We start from the raw sequence: 18,730 nt of genomic DNA on the forward strand, positions 1-18,730 counted from the left end.
TGTGAATGAAAATAAAAGTAATCACAATAACAATTCCATTCTTTCTTAGTTCATTTTTCTTTTTTTTAAAGGCGATAATAGATCCATAAATAAATGGTTTAATAGTTTCCGGATAAGGATCTACTTTAATTTACCTTCTGGGTAAAAACAATGGACATTTTGAAGCAGACGTACATTTAGTCTAAACTTTTATGCCTTAAGACATAGTGATGGGGGAAAAAGGGATGAACATTGAATATTATTATATTCTAGTGTAGGTAGTTTCTGTGATATTAAAGGATAGAAAAAGTAGTGAGTTCATTAATATTTGATGGTTTGAGTGGTGTGTCTAACGAAAGAGTTTTAAGGTGAAACTTTTTTTTAAGTCTGGGAAGTGATAAAGCAGTAGTGAGGCTGTCTAAAGAAAAGACTTTGCAAACAAATCCTGCCACGTTGTTATATCTGTACTCCATCTACTGCTGTCTCTATTTTCCTGTCAGTATTAAAAACACTGCTGTTGATGAGGGGAAAATTAGTGGAAACATATAAGGTAAATTGACATTAATTGGAAATACTATAAAACTAAATATTTACCTCAGCAAGTACATGTGACTAATTTCTCAATATTTCATTATAGTCTTTGGTCACTGTTATCTTATCCTTATTTATAAATAAAAGAATAGATATAAAATACAAACTATTATGTACTTCTCTAAAACTAATTAAATATGTGAAAATTAAAACAATAGGATCAGTTAATTAATGGTTATCTATATATACATTGAGAAGAAATTTCACATAAGCAGAACTTGGGCTTGAGAATTTCTTACTACCCAGTAGGTCCCTGCTACTTTTTCTGCTATTAATTCTCAAGCCACTATGCCATAGCTTTCCATGGCTGAGAGCAAAGAAACTTACTCTGAGTGGTGGCATCTGGGAAAGAGTAACTGTGGTAGTGTGTTAAGCTACCCAGAAATTGAACTTGGGAGTACAGTGTTGATTTAGAGATAGTTTTATATTATTCAGATTAATAGTCCTTTATTGAATAATACAAGTAGTATATGGTTTTTAAATCTGTATTTAGTGATAGCTTTTTCTGTGAGTGAAGACATGAAGTAGGTGTTTCTAACCCCCCTACCAAAAAATAAATTATAGTACAGTGAATCATATGGTTATTATTTTCAGTTTTTGTGCGGTACCTGAAGGCAGTGAAAATGACATGCGATTTGTATACTGTGCTTCCTGTATTTGCTATATGCTCAACAACTGGTCTGGCATGGATATGAAAAAAGCCATCAACTATATTAGAAGAAGTATGGTGAGTTATGTTGATAAATGGACTCTTTGTTTTAAGTTATTACTGCTGATATATGGGGGCTGGGGCATGCCTCATCTCTTCTAGCAATAATTTGGAAATAAGGATAATAAGATTGCTTTCTGGGTACATCATATATCAGAATAGCCATTTAAGAATAATATTCAAGGAAAGTTTGACTCTTTAGCCATTAAATTTTAAATGTAATCTGATTGTGTCCAAAGAAACTGTCTTTAGGAGAAAGAGATTGGTCAGCCTTAGAAGCAAAAAATAGTAAAATCTCAAAGGTAAATGTTGATAACCTATCTTAGTAGGGATCATTGGTAAGTTGCAGCCAAGCATAAAGGAGAATTACAGTGCCCTTGGTGAGATTATTCCTATATTGGGTGTGAGGTGTGAGTTCCTTAAGCCATTTTGACTAGCAAGATTGACTGGGCTGACAATAGATTTTTGGATCACTTTTGGTTTCTTAATACTTTTATGTGGGTTTTTTTTTTAATCTAAGGTTTATTTTAAGGAGAATGTCAAGTAGAAATTTTATTCTTTCACACAATACAATTTAGTCTTTTTATCAACAGTAGTAAGGAAAACTTAGTTTAGTCTCAGCCAGAACTATCCTTTGCTTTACTTTTTAGTCTCTCATATACAACCAGAGAAACAGAAGTGCTGCTTCCCAGGTCTATTTTACTTCCTAAATATGAAATTTTTATAGATTAGAATATTTTAGGCTGTTAATTCAACTTTCACTAGTCCATATTTCAGAACAAAAATGTAAGTTCTTAGAGGAATGGAGTTATTTTTAATTGAATGTGTGAATGTGAATCAGATTTTATAGAATCTATAATAGCACAGGTTTTTAAAAGCCTGTGGAGGCAGAAAGAGGAAACCTTTAAAAGAGTTTTAACATCTTTATTGGAGTATAATTGCTTTACAATGGTGTGTTAGTTTCTGCTTTACAAAAGGAGTTTTAAGAGGAAAGGAGATTTATGTTACAGACAGAGGTGGGAGATATGCATTTTGGCATGAATATTGCAGAAATAACACCATGTTCTTCTCAGTGCATTGTATTTGGAGGTACAACATGTTGATTTGCTCTATTATTGGTGATGTTAACTTTACTCACTTGGTTAAGGTGGTGTATGCCAGATTTTCCTCTGTAAAGTTAGCATTTTTCCCTTTGTAATTATTTAGTATATCATGGTGAGATACTTGGAGACTGTATAAATATCCTGTCCCTCATCAAACTTTTATCCACTAGTATTAGTATGCATTGATGATTTTCCAGCTCTATCATTCATTCTGTAATTATCAGTTAAAATTCTACAGTTATGAAAAGCTTTCCCTTCACCTTTATCTACTTATTTATTTATTTAATTTAAACAGGCACTCTAGATTCTTGTTTTACTCAATGGGTTATTATCTGTAACTATCATTATTTATTTTGATGCTGTCCCAGATTCAGCCAGCAAAAACCCCTTCACCCCTTCACCCCTTCAGCCAGCAAAAGCCCCTTGTGCCCTTTTGATATGTCCCCTTCATTCTTTGAGCACCTCCTTGTCTTCTGGCGCAAGATATTCCAGGTTCATAGTTTAATTTCCCAGCCTCAGTTCTGAAATTGGTCATTTCTTCAAGGAGTTCTAGTTCTTATTGGAGGGTGGTGTTTAGAAACCACGATTTGGGCACAAAATGTGCTTATTGGTACTGGGATATCACTGCTTCTGGCCCCTCTCTCAGAGGTAGGAAATGTATATATGTATACACAGACATCCCCCTTACACACTTATACACATCTATATCTTTTTCTCTATCTATCAATCAATCAAAAACCATGAGTTCACACTAATACCTCAAATTTTAATCCAGTACCACTAGGTTCATTTTAACCTTCCTCTTTTCATTTGTAACTCCCTTCTCAGACAGTGACAAACCTGGCTCCTATTATCCAGAATGCATTGGTTCTTTTTGTTTAGATCCTGAAGGTATGTAGTCAAAATGTTATATTTAAGAAACACTTGAGTTACTTCTTTTATTCCCTCCACCCCCAACCTTTGGTTTGTTTATGTTAATTTATTTGAAATAAAGTTGTTTATTTGTTTCTGTTTGGATTCTATTTTAGGATTCCCCCCCAACTTTGTTGATTTTATTTCCTTAATATGTGAAATATTAACTCGGTTCTGAAAGTCATAACTATACAAAAAGTTATATTCAGAGATGTGTAACTCACAGGGCTTCCTGTTCCTTCTATCTCCACCCCCTTCCTAACTCCCATGTTTACCACCTTGTTCCCATTCACTCTGTAGGTAAACGTTCTCATTAGTTTTTGGTTAGGCCTCCCTGTACTTCTTTTTGATGAACAGATATGTACATTCTTATTTCTGCTTTCTTACTCAAAAGAGTACTTTTTTGCAGTTTGCTTTTTTCATTTAACAATATAGCTTGAAAACCACTCTATATCAGGTCATAGAAATTTTCTACATTTTTTTTAAACAGTTTTGTAGTACTCCATCACATGCACATGTCATAGTTTTTTCCAACTCCTCTATATATAGGCTACGTATTTTCCAAATGTGAACAATGTTAAAATTCATACCTTCTGCATCTGTGCTTATGTATTGTTGGGGATATAACTTCAGAATAAATTCCTAGCAGTGAAATTGCTTGATCAAAAAGTAAATGCATACGGGGGGATTGTTTCAAGGTGGCAGAGTAGAAGGACATGCACTCACTCCCTCTTGCGAGAGCACCAGAATCACAACTAACTGCTGAACAGTCATCGACAGCAAGACACTGGAACTCACCAAAAAAGATACCCCACATCCAAAGACAAAGGAGAAACTGCAGTGAGACGGTCGGTAGGAGGGGCGCAATCACAGTAAAATCAAATCCCATAACTGCTGGGTGGGTGACTCACAAACTGGAAAACAGTTACACCACAGACGTCCACCCACTGGGGTGAAGGTTCTGAGCCCCACGTCAGACTTCCCAACCTAGGGGTCCAGCAATGGGAGGAGGAATTCCCAGAGAATCAGACTTTAAAGGCTAGCGGGATTTGATTCCAGGACTTTGACAGGACTGGGGGTAACAGAGACTCCACTCTTGGAGGGCACACACAAAGTAGTGTGCACATCAGGACCCAGGGGGAAGGGGCAGTGACCCATAAGAGACTGAACCAGACCTACCTGCTAGTGTTAGAGGGTCTCCTGCAGAGGTGGGGGGAGGCTGTGGCTCACCGCAGGGACAAGGACACTGGCAGCAGAAGTTCTGGGAAGTACTCCTTGGCATGAGCCCTCCCGAAGTCCACCATTAGCCCCACCAAAGAGCCTGTAGGCTCCAGTGCTGGGTCGCCTCAGGCCGAACAACCAACAGGGAGGGAACTCAGCCCCACCGATCAGCAAACAAGTGGATTGAAGTTTTACTGAGCTCTGCGCATCAGAGCAAAACCCAGCTCTACCCACCACCAGTCCCTCCCATCAGGGAGCCTGCACAAGTCTCTTAGATAGCCTCATCCACCACAGGGCAGACAGCAGAAGCAAGAACTACAGTCCTGCAGCCTGTGGAATGAAAACCACATACCCAGAAAGATAGACAAAATGAAAAGGCAGAGGACTGTGTACCAGATGAAGGAACAAGATAAAACCCCAGAAAAACAATTAAATGAAGTGGAGATAGGCAACCTTCCAGAAAAAGAATTAAGAATAATGAGAGTGAAGATGATCCAGGACCTCGGAAAAAGAATGGAGGCAAAGATCGAGAAGATGCAAGAAATGTTTAACAACAACCTAGAAGAATTAACAAACTAACTGAGATGAGCAATACAATAACTGAAATGAAAACTACACTAGAAGGAATCAATAGCAGAATAACTGAGGCAGAAGAACGGATAAGTGACCCGGAAGATAGAATGGTGGAATTCATTGCCACAGAACAGAATAAAGAAAAAGGATTGAAAATAAATGAAGACAGCCTAAGAGACCTCTGGGACAATATTAAATGCACCAACATTTGCATTATAGGGGTCCCAGAAGGAGAAGAGAGAGAAAGGACCCGAGAAAATATTTGGAGAGATTATAGTATAAAACTTCCCTAACATGGGAAAGGAAATAGCCGCCCAAGTCCAGGAAGCGCAGAGAGTCCCAGGCAGGATAAACCCAAGGAGAAACATGCCAAGACAAATAGTAATCAAATTGGCAAAAATTAAAGACAAACAAAAACTATTAAAAGCAGCAAGGGAGAAACGACAAATAACATACAAGGGAACTCCCATAAGTTTAACAGCTTATTTCTCAGCAGAAACTCTACAAGCCAGAAGGGAGTGGCATGATATTTTAAAGTGATGAAATGGAAAAACCAACAATCAAGATTACTCTGTGTGGCAGGGATCTCATTCAGATTCGACAGAGAAATCAAAAGCTTTACAGACAAGCAAAACCTAACAGAATTCAGCACCACCAAACCAGCTCTACAATAAATGCTAAAGGAACTTCTGTAAGTGGGAAACACAAGAGAAAAAAAGGACATACAAAAACAAACCCAAAACAATTAAGAAAATAGGAATATACATGTTGACAATTACCTTAAATGTGAATGGATTAAATGCTCCAACCAAAAGACACAGGCTCATTGAATGGATAGAAAAACAAGATCCATATATATGCTGTCTACAAAAGACCCACTTCAGACCTAGGGACACATTCAGACTGAAAGTGAGAGGATGGAAAAAGATATTGCGTGCAGTGGAAATCAATAGAAAGCTGGAGTAGCGATACTCATATCAGATAAAATAGACTTTAAATTAATGAATGTTACAATAAACAAGAAAGGACACTATCTAATGATCAAGGGACTAAAATCTAAGAAGAAGATAATAACAATTATAAATATATATGCACCCAACATAGGAGCACCTCAATACATAAGGCAGATGCTAAAAGCTATAAAAGAGGAAATCGACAGTAACACAATAATAGTGGGGGACTATAACACCTCACTTACACCAATGGACAGATCATCCAGACAGAAAATTAAGAGGGAAATGCAAGCTTTAAATGACACAATAGACCAGATAGATTTAATTGATATCTATAGGACATTCCGTCTGAAAACAGCAGGTTACACTTTCTTCTCAAGTGCACATGGAACATTCTCAAGGATAGATCACATCTTGCGTCACAAATCAAGCCTTGGTAAATTTAAGAAAATTGAAATCATATCAAGCATCTTTTCCAACCACAACGCTATGAGATTAGAAATAAATTACAGGGGGAAAGAAACGTAAAAAACACAAACACATGGAGGCTAAACAATATGTTACTAAATAACCAAGAGATCACTGAAGAAATCAAAGAGGAAATCAGAAAATACTTAGACACAAATGACAACAAAAACACGATGATCCAAAACCTATAAACAATCTAACCTTACACCTAAAGGAACTAGAGAAAGAAGAACAAACAAAACCTGAAGTTAGTAGAAGGAAAGAAATCATAAAGATCAGAGCAGAAATACATGAAATTGAAACAAAAAAAACAGTAGCAAAGATCAATAAATCTGAAAGCTGGTTCTTTGAGAAGGTAAACAAAATTGATAAAACTTTAGCCAGACTCATCAAGAAACAGAGGGAGAGGATGCAAATCAATAAAATTAGAAATGAAAAAGAATTTACAACAGATACTGCAGAAATACAAAGCATCATAAAAGACTGCTACAACCAACTCTGTGCTGATAAAATGGACAACCTGGAAGAAATGGACAAATTCTTAGAAAGATATAACCTTCCAAGACTGAACCAGGAAGAAATAGAAAATATGAACAGACCAATCACAAGTAATGAAATTGAAACTGTGATTAAAAATCTTCCAACAACAACAAAAAAATATCTTCCAACAAACAAAAGTCCAGGACCAGATGGCTTCACAGGTGAATTCTATCAAACATTTAGAGAAGAGCTAACACCCATCCTTCTCAAACTCTTCCAAAAAATTGCAGAGGAAGGAGCACTCCCAAACTCATTCTACTAGGCCACCATCACTCTGATACCAAAACCAGACAGAGATCTACAAAAAAAGAAAATTACAGACCAATATCACTGAGGAATATAGATGCAAAACTCCTCAACAAAATACTAGCAAACAGAATCCAACAACACATTAAAAGGATCATACACCATGATCAAGTGGGATTTATCCCAGGGATGCAAGGATTCTTCAGCATACGCAAATCAATCAAAGTGATACACCATATTAACAAACTGAAGAATAAAAACCATATGATCATCTCAATAGATAACAGAAAAAGTTTTTGACAAAATTCAACACCATTTAGGATAAAAACTCTTCAGAAAGTAGGCATAGAGGGAAAGTTCCTCAACATACTAAAAGCCATATACGACAAACCCACAGCAAACATTATTCTCAGTGGTGAAAAACTGAAAGCATTTCCTCTAAGATCAGGAACAAGACAAGGATGTCCACTCTCACCACTCTTATTCAACATAATTTTGGAAGTCCTAGCCATGGCAGTCAGAGAAGAGAAAGAAATAAAAGGAATACAAATTGGAAAAGAAGAGGTGAAACTGTCACTGTTTGCAGATGACATGATACTATACATAGAAAATCCTAAAGATGCCAGCAGAAAACTACTAGAGCCAATCAATGAATTTGGTGGAGTTGCAGGATACAAAATTAATGCACAGAAATCTCTTGCATTCCTAGACACTAAAACGAAAGATCAGAAAGAGAAATTAAGGAAGTGATCCCATTCACCATTGCAACAAAAATAATTAAATACCTAGGAATAAACCTACCTAAAGAGGTAAAAGACCTGTACTCAGAAAATTATAAGACAGTGATGAAAGAAATCAAAGATGACACAGACAGATGGAGAGATATACCATGTTCTTGGATTGGAAGAATCAATATGTGAAAATGACCATACTACCCAAAGCAATCTACAGATTCAGTGCAATCCCTATCAAACTACCAATGGCATTTTTTGCAGAACTAGAACAAAAAATCTTAAAATTTGTATGGAGACACAAAAGACCCCGAACAGCCAAAGCAATCTCGAGGAAAATAAATGATGCTGGAGGAATCAGACTCCCTGACTTCAGACTATACCACAAAGGTACACTAATCAAGACAGTATGGTACTGGCACAAAAACAGAAATATAGATCAATGGAACAGGATAGAAAGCCCAGAGATTAACCCATGCACCTATGGTCAACTAATCTATGACAAAGGAAGCAAGGCTGTACAATGGAGAAAAGATGATTTCTTCAGTAAGTGGTGCTGGGGAAACTGGACAGCTACATGTAAAAGAATGAAATTAGAACACTCCCTAACACCACACACAAAAATAAACTCAAAATGGATTAAAGACCTAAATGTAAGACCAGACACTATAAAACTCTTAGAGGAAAACGTAGGAAGAACACTCTTTGATGTAAATCACAGCAAGATCTTTTTTGACCGACCTCCTAGAGTAATGGAAATAAAAACAAAAGTAAACAAATGGGACCTAATGAAACTTAAAAGCTTTTGCACAGCAAAGGAAACTAAACAAGACGAAAAGACAACCCTCAGAATGGGAGAACATATTTGCAAACGAAGCAATGGACAAACGATTAATCTGCAAAATATATAAACAGCTCATGCAGCTCAATATTAAAAAAAAACAAACACCCCAATCAAAAAATGGGCATAAGACCTAAATAGACATTTCTCCATAGAAGACATACAGATGGCCAAGAGGCACATGAAAAGCTGCTCAACATCACTAATCGTTAGAGAAATGCAAATCAAAACTACAATGCGGTATCACCTCACACCGGTCAGAATGGCCATCATCAAAAAGTCTACAAACAAGAAATGCTGGAGAGGGTGTGGAGAAAAGGGAACCCTCTTGCACTGTTGGTGGGAATGTAAATTGATACAACCACTATGGAGAACAGTATGGAGGTTCCTTAGAAAACTAAAAATAGAACTACCATATGATCCAGCAATCCCACTACTGGGCATATACCCTGAGAAAATCATAATTCAAAAAGAGACATGTACCCCAATGTTCATTGCAGCACTATTTACAATAGCCAGGACATGGAAGCAACCTAAGTGTCCATCGGCAGATGAATGGATAAAGAAGATGTGACATATATATACAATGGAATATTACTCAGCCATAAAAAGAAACGAAATTGAGTCATTTGTAGTGAGGTGGATGGACCTAGAGTCTGTCATACAGAGTGAAGTAAGTCAGAAAGAGGAAAACAAATACCGTATGCTAACACATATATATGGAATCTAAAAAAAAAAAAAAGGTTATGAAGAACCTAGGGGCAGGATGGGAATAAAGATGCAGACCTACTAGAGAATGGACTTGAGGACACGGGGAGGGGGAAGGGTAAGCTGGGACAAAGTGAGAGAGTGGCATGGACATATATACACTACCAAGTGTAAAATCAATAGCTAGTGGGAAGTAGCCGCATAGCACAGGGAGATCAGCTTGGTGCTTTGTGACCGCCTAGAGGGGTGGGATAGGGAGGGTGGGAGGGAGGCTCTAGAGGGAGGGGATATGGGGATATATGTATACATATACCTGATTCACTTTGTTATACAGCAGAAACTAACACAACATTGTAAAGCAATTATACTCCAATAAAGATGTTAAAAAAAAGTTCAAGAAGATTTCTAAGAAGGGAAAGATCTGAGTTTCCAGATATCCTGAAAGGACCACTGAGGGCCCATTATAATGGATGAAAATAGGCTCAAACCCAGGAACATTATTGTAAAATTTCACAACACTGGGACAAAGGGAAGATCCTTCTTTGCCTTGACTCCTAGAGGATGTTCTCCACCAAAACAAAAGAGTAAACCAAGAAAGAGGAAGAGATAAGAAATCCAACTCAGGTGAAAAACATAGGAAGTTCCAAGGTTGATAGTGAAGGGAAGTCCCTAGATGACAGCTCTGCAACAGTGTGGAGAGCACTCAACCCAGATAGGACAAGGGTGGAGGAGTGGGGGGCTCTATTCAAGAGAAAGACAGACACTGGTAGGTGTCTAATGGTGGTTGACTGTGTCTATCAGAAGGTGTGTCTATTAGACGGTCAATACAAAGTAAAACACACAGATGGGGGAAAAGGTAACAGTTAATTTCAGGAAAAATAAGAAGAAAAGAAACAACCATAGTCCACGATGCTCAACTGTGAATTGTATTTTCGTAGACAAGTTACATAATCACAGAAATTGATTTAAGCAAAGTGTAGTATCCTTGGAGCATGGGGCACAGGAACAGAGGGGAATGGGGTGTAAGAGAGTTGGATGCTTATCTACCATAATAAATGATAGAATATGTCTAAAAGTCACAATTTAAAACAATATGATCTAGGCATATTATTTGGAAGCACCAAGATGTATACTCCAGAAGAAATGGCCAAATACTGAAAAGTGGTTGCCTCTGGAAAGGGGTACTGGAGGAGTGTGAGGAATGATGCAGGGAATCACTGTTTTGTTATAAATTTTTGTTGTAAATTTTTCAGTACCATTTAACTTTCTAAATGGTGGATGTGTATACCTTTGATAAAATAAATTTTAAAAAATATGCTTTTTTAGGGTTTTTTTAAAATAATTTTTTAAAAGCATATGTTATGCTTTTTTCAAAATGAAAAAATAAAACAAACATAAAGGAAAAAAAAAAAGAATTACCATATGACCCAGCAATCCCACTGCTGGGCATATACCCAGAGATAGCTATAATTCAAAAAGACACGTACATCCCAGTGTTCATTGCAGCACTGTTTACAATAGCCTGGTTATGGAAGCAGCCTAAATGCCCATCGACAGACAAATGGATAAAGAAGATGTGGTACATGCATACAATGGAATATTACTCAGCCATAAAAAAGGAACGAAATTGGGTCATTAGCAGAGACATGGATGGACCTAGAGACTGTCATGCAGAATGAAGTCAAAGAGAAAAACAAATATCGTATATTAACGCGTATATGTGGAATCTAGAAAAATGGTACAGATGAACCGGTTTGCAAGGCAGAAATAGGGACACAGATGTAGAGAACAAAAGTATGGACACCAAGGGGGGAAAGGGGGGGGGGCTATGGTGAATTGAGAGTTTGGGAATGACATATATACACCAATATGTATAAAATAGATAACTAATAAGTAACTGCTGTATAAAAAAACAAATGCATACATAAAATTTATCAGATATTGCCCATTTTCTCTACAAAAGGTATGAACCAATTTATATTCCCACCAGTGTATGAGAGTGCCTGTGTCCACACAGTCTCACCAGTAGAATGTGTTGTCACACAGTTTTTATTTTTACCAATGTGATGGGTGAAAAATGGTATCTCAGTGTTTTTAATTTGCATTTATTTTATTAGGAATGAGTTTGACCATTTTCTTAACTTTAGACTGTACAAAACCAGGCCACAGGCCAGATTTAACCTGTAGTTCCCAGTTTGCTGACCCCTACTTGTAGTCCATTACTTTTCCTTTTTCTTTAGGTATTCCAGGTTTGTGTGTTTTCTTTCTTTGCTTAGCTTTCATTTCAACCACTTTCTCTCTGACCCTTTTTACTTCTTTATCTCATTTTTATTCTCTTTGCTCTTTTCAGCCTTTCTTAAATGTCCCTTACTGTGTTTTCTGAAATCATTTAATTTTTATTTCTTCCTACTGTTTATCCTTTTCATTTTTTAACATTAAATCTCTTTTCATATTCCCAAATGCTTATTTGAGGATATGCAATTGAGTTTGGGGTGCTGTATTACAGTTTTCCTTTGCTTTATCACCATTTTTTGGAGGTGAAGGCAGATTTTCCTATACTGGGATGTTTTCATTCTGATTGTTGTGTTTTCATCTCAGAGTTACTTTGTGTAGATTTGCCTTTTTCTTTTTAGTCATTAGTGGATTTTTTTTTTCTTACAAGAATTCCTAGTTTAAGAGTGCCCTCTTTTCAATGCAGAGAAACAAAGTATGATTTCTTTAATTTAGAGTGTCTTTTTGTTTGTTTGTTTAGTGATTGGGGAAGGTTTGTGAGTTCTGTGATTTTCTGGTAGGAGAAAGGTTCTCTTCTGTTTCCCGGGTTTTTGCATTTTGCTCTTTGGAATTTTCATTTATTTGGTCTTCAGTGGGCCCTTCTCCCTTCCTTTTTTAACTGTCTTCACCAGACTTATGCCCATTGAATGCTGCCACCTTGACTTGCACACTCTCCTCAGTCTCTTCTCTGTAGTCACTGTTCAGTGTCACCGGAGCTCCTACAGTACAGGCATCCTCGCTTCGCCTGGTAGTGCCAGACTGTAATGATGCTCCTGCAGGCTGAAATGATGCAAAGTGATTTTAATCATCAGTGGGAAAAATGACACTTGTTCTGTGACCTTTATAATTTTTTGCCAAAACATTAAAAACTATTACTGTTATAAATGTACACAGAATTTTTTAATGGTAAAACCAATGTTTATTTATTAGTACATCGTAATTTAAAACATTAGCAATATTGAAAATTAAAGTGTTTTCTGTGTAAAATAATTCATCAATAGTAGTTTGAACAGCACTGTCTTCTTCTCATTATATAATTTATAATATGGAGCAGGCACTTTTCTGTCTTGGTAAATGATCATACTCCTTTCTAAATTTGTATCAGCTTCCAACATTCTGTCCTTTGCATTTTCATTGTTGTGAAATATCTGAGAGTTCCTTTTATGTGAAGTTTTTGCCAGCATCTCTTCTCTAGAACATCTCCATCTTTTTCATCAGAGCCACTTTCCTCATTTATGTAGATATTTCGCCTTCACTTGATTTTTCTGACTGCGTATCTAGTCTCAATCAGCCAGCACTGTCATGATAGCTGTTTCTTTTATTACTCTGTTTGATCTCAATTTCACTTTCAGTGTTACTGCTTTTCATTTCTTTACTGCATTTTCATCTTTGGTAGCTAGTCTCCTTTTTTGATTATATTTTTGAAACATCATGTGGGTTTATTACTAAAAGACAAAGAGACAGCACAACCACATACATTGCTGTCTGTGTGTGAACTGAATAACATGTGCATTGACCAGTTACTCACAGACTTTGAAAAAGGTGACGTGATTGGTCACTGATTGTGATACACATCTATTATGTATGTAATGGTTTGTGGACTGAGGAGCTAGCAGCAAGTTTGTACTTTATGCAGTTGCTCACAGTTAATATATTGTTATTACTGAAATTTGAACCATACTATGTTACTTAACTAAGCCAGGGTACCTGGAATTTGTGTATATTGGAACTGTGCAAAGCAAGGATTGCCTGTATTTCACACTCAGACTTTTCCTAGTGATTTAAGCTAGTGATTTTAGGTAATCTCAGACCTGCCATTAGCACCCCTCCTCTCTCTTCCTCACAAGTTTTCATAGATTGCCCTTGCTTTCTGCAAAAGTATGTCAGGAGTGTGGGATTTGATGCTTCTTTTTCTATAGACAGGAAATTTGAAGCTTGAGCATGTCTTCTAGCTTTGACAAGGTTTCTGTTTTATGTAGTTGTATTGTTCTTATCCTGTTTTGATTTTGTGGGATATGTGGGGAGATTCAAATTTAGGCAGGCACCATTATCATCAGCTACCCAAGAGCCTCAAAATAGATTTGTTTTGTGTTTATAATGTTATAGGAGTATAAAATCCTTACACTTTCCTTAAATTCATATATTCTTGCAAGTGGGAGAGGAATAAAGGTTGGGGCTTCTTATTGGGTAGAAATTAAATATGTAGGTGCCATCTTTGAACAGTCTATTCTCGGAATATGCCTAGTGCATAATTTACTGATTTGGCTTGGTGAATAAGACAAGAGCAGGTACTTGAAAATGCCTAGATCTATTTCATTGTGGGAAAGAGTGCATATTTTGAAAAATATAAAGGAGAACTAAAATTAGATCAAGAGACAAAAAATTAGCATAATGACAACTTATTTATTTATTATTATTTCCCTATTAAACTGAACATATTTTTCTTTTTCAGTCCTATGACAATGGGTTGGCACAGGGAGCTGGACTTGAATCTCATGGTAAGGCATCTTAAAATAAATGGACATGTAGTTTCTTTTGTTCCTTCAAATAACATCATGGTATCTTCAACATGTAGGACCTCAGAAGTCTGTCTCAACTCTTGGTGCAGCCTGACTGTCTTCTTTCCTACTTCTCTCTGTTGACACTGCTGTGCCAACTCAAGCCTCTCCTAGGTCAGTAACCATTCAGAGATTATTCAGACCAGAATGTTCAAACAGTACTTTCTGGTGATCATTTCAGCTGTTAGTTGCATGAAAACATCTTGGGATGATTTAAAATATTGTTAGAAAACAGCACGTTTTCTTCTTTGGTATAATACTAAAAAGCTAGATACAGAGTATTAAACATGAATCAATGAATTTGTGAAGAAAAAAATTTTTTTACCTTCCTTAATATAATTGTCCTAAGTCATAGTGATAAAACATTTTGCCACATAGCATATGTTCACTACGTACATTAATACAGTCTCTCCTTTCACACTTTTCCTCAATTTTGGCAGAACCAGAGTGAGCGATAGTCACTCAGTTTGTCAAAACATCAATAGCCTGAACTCTTTGAAGTGGAATATATCATGTAGAAGTAAATGTACTTCCATGCTCCTTTTTTTAAAAAAAAAAAAAAAAAAGAGCCCAGATCAGGGAGGCTCTCTGAGTGAAATCCTTGTTTCCTCTTCATCACAGCAGTGTTTTTGCGCTCACCTGTGTGTCCATCCCTCTGTTTGCACGATAGAGTAGAAAGAACACATGAGCGTTCAGGTCTCAGCCCTAACACTAGCTATGTGCCTTAGGCCCCTTACTTAATCTCTCTGAGGATTTCCTCATCAACAGAGTAGAAATAATTATATCTTTCTTTAAAATTATTGTTAGAGATATGAGGGAAACTGGTTTGTAAACTGTAAACCGTGTATAAACATTTTTTTAAAACACATTCCTTGTGCTTTCCCTAGGACCTGTCCTATCAGGTGTCTCCTCCCTCTCTGACATTTTCACTCCCTCCTTCGGTGGTATTTGTAGAGTATATGTGTCACTAAGTGGCATATAGAAAATTGTCTTGGATTTTCCTCTGAAGCCATACTACAATTAGGACATCATAATTCTTGTGTATGTCTATATGAGAAAGGGGGTGGCAGTAGCAATTATGTCACTGGTCATCACCACTTGGTAAGGAGGGATATACTTGTAGTTGCACAAAGAGGAAATCTGGCGTCTATAAGAATTTCTGAGAAGACGAGGTCTGGGCTCACTATCGTAAAGGATGTTAATGGGCAAGCTGAGGAGATACTTCGCAGTGCAGGAGACCTGTGGAACAGACACTGTTGTTCCCCAGAAAATGGGATTATGTTCTCTGGGATATGAAACAGAGAGGGCCACTCAAACATGATACTCTCTGATGGAAAAAAAGTCTTGCTGAGTCACACAAACAGTGATTTGGAGTCAGTATGACTCGAGTAGGATCACACCCAGCAAGATCATCATTGATGGGCTGTGGTTCATGCCAGAAAGCTTACATCTTCCTTTTACACTCTTTTTGTCTTGGTAGGTTTAAGGTCTAAAGCCCGAGAGGAGGGCTTCCTACTCAGGGTGCCACAGTACCGGGTGTGCTGCAGATGGGCTATAGGCCTGTCAAGCTATTGCTGCCTCAGCCTTCGGAGCAGCCAAGACCTGGGTGTCTAGAGCTCCCGTTTAGGTGCCAGGAGCTCGCTCCTCAGGTCACCGCTGTGTGTCCTACAAATGTCAGACGTTTTAATGTTCTTGTGTGCTGTGAGGTTAGATAGGCTGAGAAGTACTACTCTAGAAGGCTTTGGTATAGCCTCCCTTCCCTATCTTATCACTGTCTACACTGGCAAGAGAAACCTCTTTCTAAAAAGTAGTCCTGCAGATTGGGCACTCTGAAGTCATGGTGTTCTCCCTTTTTCTTCTTTTATTAATCTTTTTAGAATAGTGGTCCAGGTATACTATTTGCCCTTCTACGCAAATGGCTGTTCTTTAATTTTTCTGTGTAAGATTCAGCAACTTAAATGAAATATTTCTTTTAAAGTCATGAATGATCTACATTTCAAATCCAGTGTCTTTTTCTTATTCCTCATCTTCTGTTTATTGAAGCAAATGAAGCTGTTAGCCTCTTCCCCTTCTTTCTTGAAGTATCACATTGCTCTTGTCCTTCTTCCTGACACGTTGTTTCTGGCTCCTTCACCATTTTTGTTTCTTCCTCTCACCTCTTTATCTTAGTCCAACTTTCTTCTTTTCTTTGGATCATTCATCTTTCTAAATATCAGGACTCTTATACTTGCTATTCCTTCTATATAGAATCCTCCACTCCCATCCCTAGCAAACACCTGGCTTCATTTCACATCCTTCAGGTATTGGCTCAAATGATATTTTTGGATAAGCCCCCTTTTTAAAATTGCAAACCACCCACAAACATACCTCCTGTTTAGAATTGCAAACCAACCACAGATACATACCCCATTCTCTGTCCCCCTTTCTGGCTTTATTTTTCTCCATATCACTTTTATTTTATTTATTTGTTTATTGTCTGTCTCCACATAATATATGCCTCACGAGATCAGAGGTTTTGGCCTGTTTTATTCACTGTTGTATCTCCCACACTTGTAACATATGGCACATAATTAAATGAACTAACAGATGGTTCTCTATCAATCATCCCTGGTGTGATGGCACCCACACTTTGTTTCCAAATCTATACTGTTGCTTCTGAGCTGCATACCGCCTTTCTGTGTGCCTGCCAGGCATAGCTAGCTACCTTTGTATCTCTCAAGCTGCACATTTTTAAAAACCATCAGTCTCCTCTTTCCTTCCTTCCAAGTCTGTTTTTGCTATTCAGGAATGTGGAACTATTCTGACCTACTGATTTTTCAGAGCCAGAAATCCAGAATTTGGGGTCTTTAATCTCCTGTTCTGTTTTTTGTTGTTGTTCTTAACTTGCCAGTCACACCAGTCCTCCATTAGTCACCAGTTTATAACCTTTTACAGACTTAAAAGGAAAAGAATTTATTTATTAAGCAGCTGCTCTGTGCCAGCTAACAGTTATTCTCACTTAATCCTCACACTAGCCCTCCGAGAGTGGACATCTTTGTATTAGTTAGATTCAATCAGAAGCAAAATCACTATGAATATTAAAGACTAGGAATTTATTATAGGAGTAAGATTTTACATGGTTGTGGAAGAAGATGGAGAAGTAAGGCCCTGAAAGGGGTAGTAGTAGGTGGATCAGGGAAGAGTCACTGACAAGCTCTCCTGAGGCACTGGCACAGGTGGACAAGTGAGACCTTGCAGGGGAATCTGGAGAGCCAGGCGCATCCAGCTGCCAGAATGTAACTGGAAGGCTCTTGTTCGTACATCCATTTGTGGGCCTGGTTTCACTAGAGCAAGAAGTAAAAAGAACTTGGATTCCAAGTATATGGGAGAATAAGGGCAAGCTAGACTCTCACAGCACCTCTACCCTTGTCTCTCACCTCCTGTGCCCACAACCAGGGCAGTGGCTACTGCTTCACTTCCACCTCAGAGATCTCACACAGATTTCTCTGGCTTCAGACCACATAAAGAATGGGATTCTGGGAAACAGTTCTCGCTTAGCCAAGTTAACACAGTATAAAACCACCCCAGTGATTATTGTCGTTTTACTCAGAGAAGGTAAGTAACTTAACTCCTAGGCTCACATATCAGGTAAGTGTCTTGAAACCCTATGCTTGTTCAGCAGTACCATTCTGCCCATATTTAAATCCCTTAGTTTAGTTCTCCGTGGTCCAGTGCCAGCCTAGCTTTGTAGATACACATGTGAGAGATCCCTTCCATGCACTCTAGGTTGCAGAGAAAATGTATTCTCCAAATGTTCTTACATGCCTTCTCACCCCTGGACTTTGCCAATGTTCTTTTTCCTATACTTGAAATGCTTTCCCTTTACTTGCTTCTCTTCATTTATCTTTTCTTAAACTTCAAATTTTACCCATCTTTCTATGCCTAGTTTCACTGTCACATTCTTTGTAAAATCTTTCATTGTTTCTTGTCGCCGCTAGCCCTAAGCTATTTCTCCCTTTTCTATATTCCTGTAATACTTGGTTCGTACCATTTACTTCTGTTTACCTTCTCTGCTAGGTTGTAAGCTGATCGTGTCTTATTTATGTCATACTCCATATGCCCTTGAATATTATAGTTTTTCAGTACATATTCGATGAGTTAGTTACGCTGTATTCCACTCTGCATCCCAAAGCTGGGAAGGCTAAATTTAGAAATGTGTACTTCTGCTACACTTTGATGTTAATCAAGTTTCTTCATGTGCTTTTTGTCCTAATTCTGCGGTCTAAATGCTACTTAATATACTGTTTTCTTTTTCTTTTTAACTCAACTGCTGTTCTCCAACACCTG

At 37.5% G+C, this 18,730-nt stretch overlaps 1 protein-coding gene across 2 annotated transcripts in view; it reads left to right on the forward strand.

Annotated features, from left to right (window-relative positions):
- The window catches only part of PGGT1B (protein geranylgeranyltransferase type I subunit beta), a 56,311-nt gene that overhangs the window by 23,239 nt on the left and 14,342 nt on the right, over positions 1-18,730 (forward strand). For both annotated transcript variants that reach the window (XM_082455799.1, XM_082455800.1), the window contains 2 exons: positions 1,165-1,297; positions 14,299-14,344. In XM_082455799.1, the coding sequence (XP_082311925.1) occupies positions 1,165-1,297; positions 14,299-14,344 (179 nt within the window). The remainder of the gene's footprint in view (positions 1-1,164; positions 1,298-14,298; positions 14,345-18,730) is intronic.

Source organism: Balaenoptera physalus, assembly GCF_965194825.1.
Source record: "Balaenoptera physalus genome assembly, chromosome: 3".
Classification (NCBI taxonomy): Eukaryota; Metazoa; Chordata; class Mammalia; order Artiodactyla; family Balaenopteridae; genus Balaenoptera; species Balaenoptera physalus.